Here is a 12,649-nt window from a genome sequence, read left to right on the forward strand (position 1 = left end):
ACACCCCTGTGTATTGGCGCATGCATCTCAGTGTGTGCCAACCACTGCTCAATATGTCCTGCATTGGACACTGTGCTAGTGATACATTGGCATGGCCCTGGCATGCTGCACCTAAACTTTGACTCCAATATTTTTAGACTAAATTGCAACCTTTTTGATTATATTTCCACGTGATGCCATCCAAAGATTGAGGTACTGCTGCCAATCACTGGTTGGCACAGGAGTGTCATCTGCATGCAGTGCTTACGCACATGTTGTGGCATGGACATTTTTTGATGGGCATCAGACAAGGTGGACTAGGTTTGGGTTTTTTTTGTGAAAAAATGATGTTTTAAACATGTTTTTAGGTTAGATAGGACAGTTTTGTGTTAAAATTTTATTTTAATCTTGTATGTAGCCCTTAGATAGGACAGTTTTGTTTTAAAAATTTATTTTAATCTTGTACATGGCCCTGATCAATGAAACATGTTAAGGCAAATGTCCTTGTTAGATTCAGATATTAATCGTCCCATTGTAATGTAGTTATTCTTTAGAACTTTTGCAAGTGGCATCAATTGGGTTTGGACAAGTCAGTCGAGCTCTATTTTGGGTAAGCGTCATCAAAAGGATCCCCAACAAATTACCAGCTTTCTGTCTCCTGCAATGGATCTCTATTTGTCTTGCACCACCACTAAATATATTTGATCAAGTTCCCTTCAACTACCACTGAGGGATCACTGCCTTCATGGTAAACAATCGACATCAGAAACTCATTCCTTGCTGTAGGTCCCGCTAATGTTCTCCGCAAGCTTTGAGTTATCTCACACTTTTGATGTAATGGAAGTTCTTGAAAGCTTCATGATCAAGTCAGACAATCAAGTTTCTGAGCAACTACGTTGCAATGCAAGACGATTCATCAAAATTCATAACCGGGGAAAAAGGGTTCAATTTGTCTTAATCTAAACTTCAAAGTTCAGTATCAATATAGCTTGGCCATTGAACCCCCTTACGAAAGATCCATGTCCGGGTTCAGATCCCAATTCCCAAACACCAAACTAACGGCAACTTACCAACTCCATATCACCCGAGATTCGATATCCCAATCATTCATATCAATCTCCAAGTAAAACACTTCTCGTTCAAAATTTCCCATCAGTCATCGCAAGAAACCTAAAAAGCCCCCAATCTAACCAATCCATGAAACCAGACCAGCAGAAATACTACAAAAACAACCAGAAACCTCGAGATTCCGAGCCCACCAAAACAAAACAAGCGAATAGAAGAAAAGCTCTGGAACCTAGAGATTCCAAGCCTCGCGTTCAAATCCAACCAAAATAGAACCAACCAAGAACGAACAAAGAAGAGAGCAGAGAGAGAAACGAAAAGACTGATCAGGGGGGAGAGAGAGAGAGAGAGAGAGAGAGAGAGAGAGAGAGACTGACCAGAGGGCGACAAGCTCGACCCATTGCCGTTGCTTGCGTCCATGTCGCCACTGCTCTCGGCCATCTTTTCTTTGCGTACTCCTCTCTTAGAGAGGGAGAGAGAGGGAGAGAGGGGGAGGATGCTGGGAGAAAGAATCCGATCCAGAAGAAGCCCGAAAAGAAGAAGAAAAAGAATGACGCCAGGTCCGACGGTTGTGCGTAAGGTCGGACCCCTCCTGCTTTCGCCGCTGTCCGACCCCAGACACGTGTCGTTCTCTGGAGACGCCACCGCAGCCCACTACAAGGCATTATTTAAATCATCGATATTCCTCCCTCCACTCTGTTATAATAGCAGCCGCGTGGCGGGACGACGGCAATGATAATGCGGAAGATTCTTGTGGTCGCAGATAAATATTATGCCTGCATACGAATAGGAGACCCGCTGCTTCGTCGGGGACCCCCTAAACGAACGGACCGGATGGCTTCAGAGGCTTAACGCTGGCGGCAGATGAAGTCCTCGCACAGTGACTTTTTATACGGGTGTCCAAAGGAGAGCAACTTGCCGTCTCCATCAACGAGCGTGTCTCGGAACTTGTTCCGTTCACGATGATGCAATATGGACCGTCCATTTGTTGAGCATCAAGCAGACACCCAACCGCCCCTAGAGGCTGGAACCACCTGGTCCACCCCAAGGTGTGATAAATACCCTACTAAAAATTTAAATTTACGTAAATATTTTTTAAAAACTTATATTTAGTTTTTTATCTTTTTATTTTTGCACAAAAAATTCTTCCAGCATCATTGATACAAACCATATTTATTTACATTAAAAATAAAATAAAATTTTAAAATTACTTTTTTTTTCCAATCATGATCATCTTATAAATGTTTTTTTTAATCTATCCATTAAAAATATTATAGTCATTTTAATTTAAATTTTTTAATGACATTAATAACATAGGTATATATATGCAAAAATAAAAAAATAAAAAATATTAGAATGACAAAATAAGTGTTTTATAAGGATATATATAAAAAAATATTTATGTAAAATTTGATATTTATGAGAATATTCATATAAAAAACTTTTTTATTTTTTTAATGAATAAAATCTTAGATAAGGTCGGAAGCAATTTATTGGAGATTCGCTGCAAATAGCGATGGACGGTTTTCCTTTATTGGAGGAATAAAATAATTTGAAAGAGGCATGTAACATGTGGTTGCTAAGACTCTTAAAGATCTTGTTCTGTAGCCATCATTAACAATTAACAAGTTGCTGTTCTGCCGTCCTCTCAAGCGGTCCACATCTTTTGGGATAACATGAGTCCAACCTGGCCGCCAATTTTTATATTCCATGATGCGGTTTAGCATGTTGAAATTGGTCGTCGTTATAAAATTATTTGCCAGCTCGCATAAGGTCTACTTGCAAGTCAAAATTCCTACAAAGGAGCTGCAGCTAATAATTTTACATCTCTTTGTGGATCTGTCAACCAATTCTATTTGCAGCCACATCTCAATTATGGTCTGATTGGTGTCGCCATGCCCGTTGCTTGAAGACCTTAGTGTCCTCTCTAAAACGTTACATGGTCCCATCATCCCTCAAGCCTCACCTTGCTTGGGGTAAACAAATGGAAGAATTATAACTTGAAATGTGGCATTTCCATGTGAATTTTAACTTAACCGCTAGCAACTTGAATCATAGCTAAACCAAATGCTCCTTCTGTTCAAGAGAAAGTAGATCTTCTTGTTAAAAATATTCCTGTTAATTGATAGCTTGAGAACAAAGTTTTTTTTCTCTATTTTTCTTTTTGAGATTAAGAGGGACTAATCCCCACCTTCTATCTTATATACCCATCCAACCCCTCGATGATAGCCGGAATCAAACTATCGAGGCAGTAAGGGAGGATATTGCCCAAGCAAGCTCAATGATAGCTTAAAGATATAGTTACCTAGGACTCTATAAACTATATGATACAATTGCCCATGATAATCCTAACCAACCATCACCAGTATTGTAAACTGTAATCTTTTTTTAACCAAGGGTGATTGTACAATACATGCAATCTTGAAAAATAAGAGACATCTCTTTGCACTACTAATTCTACTCAAGGGTACAATATATCTAACTATCAATATATATATATATATATATATATATATATCAATATATATATCTCTTCTTTGGTACAAAAGATAGCGAGTTGGTTGAGTCCAATGTACATTTTCGTGTATTTTCGAACAAGTATACACAAGGGATGCTCAAATATTCTTTTCTGACCGATCCAAGTCTTCAAATGCTATTGTATTTATTTATATATATAACCCCCATGTTAGCTTGGTGTAGGGGGAGTAAGGCTGATCTTCTTGAAAAATTCTGTTTTCGGTTAATTCTAGTGAAAAAACTTGTTAATTCTTGTTCTATAAATAAATGCACCATTCATCTAGCATGCATGTTACTTTTTTCTGGAAGTTCACCAGCTACGGGCTAAGAGACAATAAGGAAGGGAAATTTTTTTAGAAAAAAAAAAAACCTCTAATTGTTTGTTTCCTAGGGTCTGTGAATTCAACTGTATGAAACAAGGGGCCGGTGTTCCTTTTCCTCCTGTTTCTTCCGGAAGTGGACGTACTCCTGGCACGATCCAAACTCCCCATTTACATTTCCAAAAAGAAGAGCAATAAATAGATGGGCCCCAAGGCCCAAGGAGCTCCATACACGGATACTTCCGGACGCGCACATACCAGTAGTGTCGGCCCGTGCGAATGAAGCGTCCAAACAACGGTTACATGGCCCACTCCACAGATGGTTTTATGGACGGGTTCGGCTTGTATGTTTTGTTAGAAAGAAGGGTTCACCTTTCTTCGTGCAATAGCTGCTTTGAGATTTGTGCAGCTGGATGAATGAAGGAGCTTGGAGTATGAAGTGATATCCAATGGTTGACATCATGAAAGATCAATTGATTTTTCTCATGAAAGATACAACCCGAACCGTTTTTGGATGCATGCATTATCTAACAGAAAAAAAGCTCAAAGGCTCGTTGGGTTCGCGAAAAGTATTTTTCCTCCTAGGAACATAATTTCTGAAAAGCAGATTTCTAAAAATAGGATGCTTGAAAAAGTATTTTAGCATGTTTGGTTGACCATGGGAAAATGACAGATTTCCAGAATGCTTATGTTTGGTTGACCATCTACTTTTCTACAAAAGTTATGTATAATTTCTATTATACCCTTAATAAAAATTAGGTATTTAGTATCTTTTTAATGCTGAAGGGCCTTTTTGGGGAAAAAAATAAAAATGGAGTGATTTCTAGCTCGTGAAAAAGTAACTTTTTTATGTTTCTTATGAAAAATATTTTTTTATGAAATGTGCCAATCATATTTTCATGAAAATATAACTTTTTCAATTTTTTTTTTGAAAACTTCAACTAAATAAGAGACTTTTTTTTTTTTTTTTTTTTTTCCGTGAATCAAACTGCCCCAAAGTTACCTTGTGTTTCATGGTAAGACGCACTTGAACCTCGTGGGACAGTGAGATGCCATGCAGCCGGATCTTGACAAGTCTAGTCCTACTTAAATTAGCTTGCACGCATGCAGCTCTTAAAGCTCTCAAAGGCAACCGTGTCACGACACACGAGGCCCGCCAGCTAGCCCACATGCTCCACCTTGTGGGAAATGGGCACCGGCACCAATAGTCTATCTATTTTTCCTTGGGGATTTCTCTTGGAAAATGCAAACGATGGGGATGACACGAGATACACGTGAGATCCGGCGGGCAATTTTAGGTTGATGATCCTATGCTTCTTCTTCCCCCTTCAATTGAGTAGATAAGCCGCATTAACAGCGGCTGCAATGATTTCCGTGTCGCCATTCGAATAGCCACCACCCATTGGGTCTCACTCATCCACCACCGAGATTGCAGGCGGGTGCAATGGCCACAAGCCTATTTCCATCCCCAAATCTCTATAAATTTTTCTCATCTTCTTCAATTGATCCACCGACGAACCTCTATTTCTTTGTTCCCCACCTTCGGGGCCATTGTATCACCGAATTTGAGCTCCGTCACTCCAAGATCCTCTCCATTTCTCTCTAGCTCCCTCATCGACTCTGTTTTTTTTTCTCTCTTCCTCTCCCTATTTCGAGCGTCGCCGCCACTTCACCACCGGATCGAGTTGCCCTCGGCCGAAATCCTCCATCTTCGTTGCACATCGGTGAGTTTTCCCCTTTCTTATTTATACTTTCTTGAGTTATCTCCTTTGTTTCAGGCAACCGAGAACATACTCAGCTTCTCCCTTCTCACCGGCCGCTATAGCTATCGTCACCTAGCCGTCAACTCCCTGCCACCAAAGCCTGGTCGCTGCCGGACCTTTTTCCCTCTACCCTTTTCCTTCTCTTTCCTCTCCTCTCTTCTCTTCTCTTTCTTTCCCTCTTTTCCTTCAGCTCTCATTTTCTTTCCAGTTTAGTTCATTTATTTATTTATTTATATATATATATATATATATATATATAATCCCCTAATGTGATCTTATCACTTAAGATCATGCCCAATCCAACTAGATTTAGACCTTTCCCTTAATGGTTGACCCGGACCACTTAGACCGGACTGGTGATCAAGATTAGTCTAAGACTTAAACTGAGATTCTCTCTTTTCTTTCTCTTTCTCCCTCTAGACAAACTCAGGAATCTTAGTTCAAGCCCTAACTTTCTTTACTCAGATCCAAGTTGAACCCCAAGGTGGATGCCCTGCACCGCCTCGATACCTAGGCAGTCAGACACTGCCACTTGACCAATCTGATTTAAGGGCATGAGGCTATATCTCCAATGATATTTTAATTTTTGACTTTGCTTGGTTTCTAAGATGATGATGAAATTAATTATATTTTTAATGATATTTAAACAAGTGAACATGAACCGCCTATCTGAAGCAGGTTTTAAAGCGAGAAGATATAACTAATCTAGTGCTTCAATATGTGTTTTCTCGAATTTTGGTAAAAGGATAATTAGTTTATTGAATATGATTAATATATCTGTTTTATAGTTTGTCAAATGGGTCGAGCATGTTATTATAGTAAATTTTTTTATTTTAAATATGTTATATGTTATGTAAATTGAAAATATAACTTAGTAAATTATAAAATTTGTTTTATTTGTATATATTCTCAGCACGACTATAATCTAGCCCCGCTAATAGAAATTATTCGCTAGCTCTAAAGATTTATAATATGAAAAACTAATTTTGACACCGAACCATCGGTGATTAAAAAACCAATATTTAGATACCGAACCACCGATGTTAGAATAGTGATATTTGGACACCGAACCACCGATGATTATAATAGTGGTACTTGGCACTTTAAGCATTCTGACCTATGACATTAGGTTACATGGCCATAGCCTAGTGTTGATTTTCTAGTATCAATTTATAAAAATAATAGCAAACTTCAAAAGAAATACATATATTATTCAAAAATTAATTTATTTCCAATCAATATCTTATTTTTTAACTAATTATTTATTTGTCATACTTAGACCCTACTTTGGGATGTTATGTTGCTTATTGTGTTAATGTAGCTTTTTTTTCTATTTTTCAGATCCAGATTTATGATTGTTTGGGACTTGGGAGAGCGTGCTAGATCTTCTGAAGATATTCTCAATGATTGGAGTTCTAGTTAGACTATTTAAACTAGTTAGAACATCTTATTTGATTTGAATAACTAGTTAGCATATATTGACTTATGTCACTTTAGAATAATTAATTGTAGAAATTATTCGTATAAGATTTGATTAAATTAATTTTCAAGAATTATTATTACTTTGATATGATCTGTAGCTTTGCATACTTATATGGTCTGCCTGTTAGATGTATGCCCTAGAAGCCAATTTTGGCTGACACATTATTAATTCTAGTACATAATTTGTACTTGACTTTATTATTATTGAATAAATGAAAAACATCTTTTTCCTTCATATTATTATTGTGTCTATGAATCGTCCAAGGAATTAATAAGATGATGATGCATATTCTCAAGAGTTGAGAATTTGAGCCATGTATCATTAGTGATTAATTTCTAAATGCTCCTGATCGATGGATCATCACGAGGACGGTGATCGATCCGATGAGATCAGTGCACACATTACTTTCCCTATGGATGGACGAGACTCGAGTCCACGGTATAGGGACACTGAAGTAATAGTGCAGGTGCTTGTTAGAGAACAAGGGTACTGAGCGTGACCAATACAAGAAGTCACTTGGATGTGTATCCACTCATCAGTGACTTGCTTGATGTTGCAGTAGTGAGACTGGTCCTTTGACCTACAATGCTTCGGCTACTCACAGTGAGGTTATTGTAGTTTGACTGCACACATACATGGTCTCTAGCCATATGGGTCCATGCAGTATAGATTGGCTGCAGTAGGTTCACTGTAGGAGTAGGGTATGCACCTATAAGGAATCTATCGACCTTGATAGATAAGGAGAGATCCTATGTGATTTATAAGACTGAGTTCGTAAGACCTCGGCCGGGGCAGATTGCACAGTAGAGAAAGAGTTCTCCGCTCTCGAACTTAAGTCAAATAAATCTTGACATATGACAGACGAAGGGGTTTGACGAGTTATCCATGACCTCCGTCTTGTAGGGATCCACGATAGAAGGACTGTATCACATGATAACTGCACTTAGAGGTTCACCATTCTATTCTGCTGGGTAGCCACTACATGCTGCTAGGTGTCACTGGTGGATGGTGGGACTCACAGGGATTATCTCGATGATCGATTAACCCTAATGAGTAGAGTTGGAATCGTTCCAATCCATTGAAAGAAGTTTTCAATGATATTGTGATAGAGATCACAATATATCTCACTACCAGTCAGAATAGAACCTATGGGGTCACACACACTACAAGTATTGACCGATCCGATGGTTGGAAAGTGATTATGAATCACGAATAATCAATTCGATTGATAATAAGTTGAAGAAGGAATGGAAATTGATTAATTAGACTTAAAACACGAATCCTACTTCGAGTAGGATTCCTAGAGTCCTAATTGGATTAGGACTAGAAATCCTAATTGGAGTAGGACTGGGATTCCTACTTGGAGTAGAATTCCTACAATCCTAATTAGATTAGGAGATTTGAATTAAAATTGGATTCCTACTTGGAATAGGATTCCTAGAGTCCTAATCGAATTAGGACTTCGGATTCAAATTAGAGTCCTAGTTGGATTAGGACTAAAATTAAATAAGTCCTAATTGGATTAGGATTTCTTAAGTTCTAATTAATTATTAATCTAATGAATCAACATGACTCCTAATTGGGTTAGGATTGAAGAGTTCAATTGAGTCATGGTTCATTTAAGTTCTAATTGGATTAGGACTAGTATGGATTGAACCCAATTGATTCATGATTTGGTTAATCCTAATTAGATTAGGACTAAACCATGAGAAGGACACCTAATCCTCCTTGGAGGAGGATTAGGTTAACCAAGTAAGAGGGGCATAAGCCCCTCTCCTCTTGGTTGGTGCGGCATGAAGAGAGGAAGCCGGCGCCCCCTCTTGGAAATAAGTCAAGGGCTCCTAACTTGTAGGAGCCCTTCATGACTTTAAAAAGGGAGGTGGGCGGTTGACCTAGGGCATCATTAGAAGCCCTCCTCCTCTCCAATTCGTGGCCACCCTTCTCTCCTCTTGGATCAGCCGCAAGCAAGAAGGAAAAGGGCCTTGATAGTCTTCTTCTTCCTCCTTCGTTTGGGATTCAACACAAGGAAAAGGAAAGGCTGCATCTAGCCTTTTGGATCTTCTCCCTTGATCCCTTCATCTTCTTCCTCCTCCCTCTATCATTCAAGAGTTGAAGTAAAGGAAGATGATCAGCCATTAAAGCAATCTCTGCAAGGGAGCTAGCACCCCGGGGAGATAGAGAGCTTGGATTGGTCATCTGCTTCGTGTGGATACCCGTAGAGGCCGGGCACTTGAACAGCTTCAAGCGAACCTTCATCCAAAATCACGATCATCAGTTTGCGGTAATCATCTACCCGCACAAGATGAAGATCTGATCTTCCTAAAGGTTCTAAAAGTTTTAATTCTTATCTATCTACGAACGGTTTCTTGAAACACGTTCATGCGATGAACGTCGATCCCGCTTATGCCGATTCCGCTGCCATCTGAATTTTTTTGAATTTTCTGCGGCATGGGCGGGTTCCCAACACTGCCATGCAAGTATGCGGGATCTGTTACATTTTGCATTCGGGGCGTGACAGTATATGCAAGTATTTGTACCATTCATGACTTCATGTGGCAACTCAATTTAACCATGAGTTGACTCTAAGTCATATGATCCTATTTAAATTGATGTTGATTAGTTTCTATGCATGTAACTTGGTGCCTTGAAGCATGCATGTACCTCTATCTACATGTACAATACATGTTGCATTTCAACATGTATTGTCACACCCCGATCCGAAATTACGAGACAGAGTTGCGACAACCACCACATATTTATAAGAAACTTTTTCCGCAAATATGAAAGGCATCGCATCATGATATCATAATATAAGTAGCAGAATTAAATAATCATTTAGATAAATTTAAAATTTAAATAACTAAACTTAAAACTTTAATATCTCGTAAAATCCAACTATATTCAAAATAAGATCAAACTAAAATTAGAACTTACATCAAACTTTATTGACATTCTAATCCAAAATAAGAGACCAAAATTCTACTTCTAATCACTCTCGAAACATATCCCCATGCTAGCCCAATTCTTATGATTCTCACAACGAAGTCATTCGGGACCGTATATCTTCTTGCAGTATGACAAACATCTTTTTGCGGCATAAACCCTTCAAGACTAGCTAAATATCAACATATAACCCCCACTAGTAGGGTCCTTAACATAATTAGACCAAGAGTCCAAATCCATCTTAAAATTAAAGCTCTTTTTCACCAAACATGTTTTATGCTCCAAATCAACAAAAATACATATAATCATGTGATATTGAAATCAATCAAGCACAATCCATAACAAGATCAATACCATCAATCGTGCATCATCATAATATTTTAAAATAAGACATATTCAACAATAAAATACTGTCATCAATTTCATGCATCATGAAATAGTACGATTTAGAATTTATTAATATACCAATCTTATAATTTGCTAATAAATTAAGAAAAGTGAAGCATTACTTATCTTAAGTATACTGACAAATCCAAATAATTTCAAAAAAAAATTCACCTCAAAATTCTCAATTATAAATCATCTTCTTATACAGAAAAATTTACCTCTACATGGATTCAACTCCAACAACAAGCAACATTGATGGAAAATCAAGACAATGATGAGAAAGTACGAAGAAAAGGCAGAGGAGGGATGGGCTACAGGTCACTCCGATTCAGGCAGTTCAATTGGTCAAATCATAGAATAAGAGTTAGGCTGCGGTAAAGAAAATGCAACATGGATTGATGAAGCGGAGTTCAACAGTATACGACAAGGGATGGGATATGGGCTGATGCACTACATGACAAAGGCTCTTTTACTGAGTTTGCCCACTGAGGTTGCCCAACTTGCAAGGAAGGGACCTTCCCCAAAATTAGTGACGAAAGAGACAGGAAGAGAGATAATTTGTCTTTCTTTCTTTCCTTTTTTATTATTTTCCTTGCTTTCTTCGGCAAAAACAGGGGAGACTGGGCCCTTCCCTTCTTATCTGAAAGAGTGGAGAAGGAAGCCTGGGTGATGGCAGCCTTCCACGAGGGATATCCGTCGTCTGGCGACGGCGAAAACGGCAGCCGGCGGTCGGGTGACACTTGAAAAGGAAGAAAAATAGGGGCCTAAACCGGTGGGAGGCCTAAAAATTCCTTCTAACCGGCGGCAAAGCCCAGGAAAAGGCTTAGTGTGGCTGTGGATCGGTGGCCGGAACCAATCTGAATCACAAATCTCCGACGAACCACTCAAAATAAGGGAGCCCAAAAATCAAAATAGAGCACCATATTGAGATGAAGTCCGGTGAGTAACCAGCCGAAAATCCGAGCAGAGCAGCTCAATAGAGAACGGGAAAGACTATGGAAGAAAATAGAAGAGATTAGGGGGATTCATACCTCGTCTCCGGTGAGGATTTGCCGTGGCCATAACAACGGTGGTGGACGGTGGCGGTGGCGAAGCTCGAAGAAAGCGAAAGGAGAGTAAGGAGGATAGTTGTGAGTGCGGCCGCACGAGGGTTAGCGAGGCCCGGATCTAGATGGTGGAGTATGACTATTACCAGATGGTGGCAAGTGAGGAGAGGGGATGGGAGGATCACGGCGACCAAGGCGGCGGAGGTTGGCTGCGGAGCTTGAGGGCAGGGCGGTGGAAGACCCAAGGAAGATGACGAAGAAGGAAGAGAGGGGCTGGCTTTGGGGCTTCGGCGGGCGTATTATAGCCGGGAAGATCCCGGTTTCCTCTAGAACAGGCCTTTGGACTTCCTTGGCACCAGGCTGGGCCACAAAGGCTGGACCTTGCCCCGGTCAAGCGGACCAGGCCCCGCTCATCCTGAGGCCCAATATGGGCTGGGTTTTACGCATGCACTCTATTTTTTTTAAAAAAAAATAGATATTTTATATATTACAAATACGGATACATCCAATAAAATTAGAAAACAACAAGTTACAGAGTATTGCAGGCAACTCCCTATCTTCGATTCATAGAGTGTCCTCAGAGTGGCAGGCCATATAAGCAGCCACTCAGTCCGCGACTTCGTTGGCTTTCCTAAATACATGCTTGATCTGAAAGATCACTCCGTCTCTCATACATGCACTCTATTGGCAACAGTCTGAAATCTTGAAGCGTTGGCCTAAGAATAAAACTTATGACCTTCTTTTTGTTCGTCCAAGTTTCACTAAAATAAATTTGTATAACACTTAGTTGACCCTGTTATACCATCGATCCATGTTGTTTTATGTAAAAGAGAGCAGCTTAATATATTCAATGTGTATCTCGTACCATACTTCCAGGGGATGAAGTAGCAACTCAAACTCTCAAACTAGTTGAATCGTTCCCAATCGTAAACATCAATCACGTATAAGAATCATATTCAGAAATGGGCAGTGAAATGTGTGTGGATAGTAAATGAATCATGAAGCCAAGTTGCCATTGACTGCTAAAAATTTGCAGGTCAGAGTTGCTGGTGAAATCAGACAACTAGCCATGCGGTATAAAAAGACTGAAGAATATTGAAAGGGAGGTCCACCTACCGAGTGACTGAAGAGGGGGATAACTTGATA

At 39.4% G+C, this 12,649-nt stretch overlaps 1 protein-coding gene across 2 annotated transcripts in view; it reads right to left on the minus strand.

The window, feature by feature from the left end:
• Positions 1 to 11,786, minus strand: part of LOC120106722 (sterol 3-beta-glucosyltransferase UGT80A2-like) — a 50,173-nt gene extending 38,387 nt beyond the window's left edge. Inside the window, exon 1 of one of the 2 annotated variants that reach the window (XM_039119766.1) lies at positions 11,489 to 11,786. In XM_039119766.1, the coding sequence (XP_038975694.1) occupies positions 11,489 to 11,519 (31 nt within the window). In that variant the 5' untranslated portion in view covers positions 11,520 to 11,786. Of the gene's footprint in view, positions 1 to 1,421; positions 1,660 to 11,488 lie in introns of those variants that run through there. The other variant, XM_039119765.1, reaches the window with a different exon arrangement.
• Positions 11,787 to 12,649: the final 863 nt, after the last annotated feature.

This window comes from Phoenix dactylifera, unplaced genomic scaffold (genome assembly GCF_009389715.1).
Source record: "Phoenix dactylifera cultivar Barhee BC4 unplaced genomic scaffold, palm_55x_up_171113_PBpolish2nd_filt_p 000611F, whole genome shotgun sequence".
Taxonomy (NCBI): domain Eukaryota; kingdom Viridiplantae; phylum Streptophyta; class Magnoliopsida; order Arecales; family Arecaceae; genus Phoenix; species Phoenix dactylifera.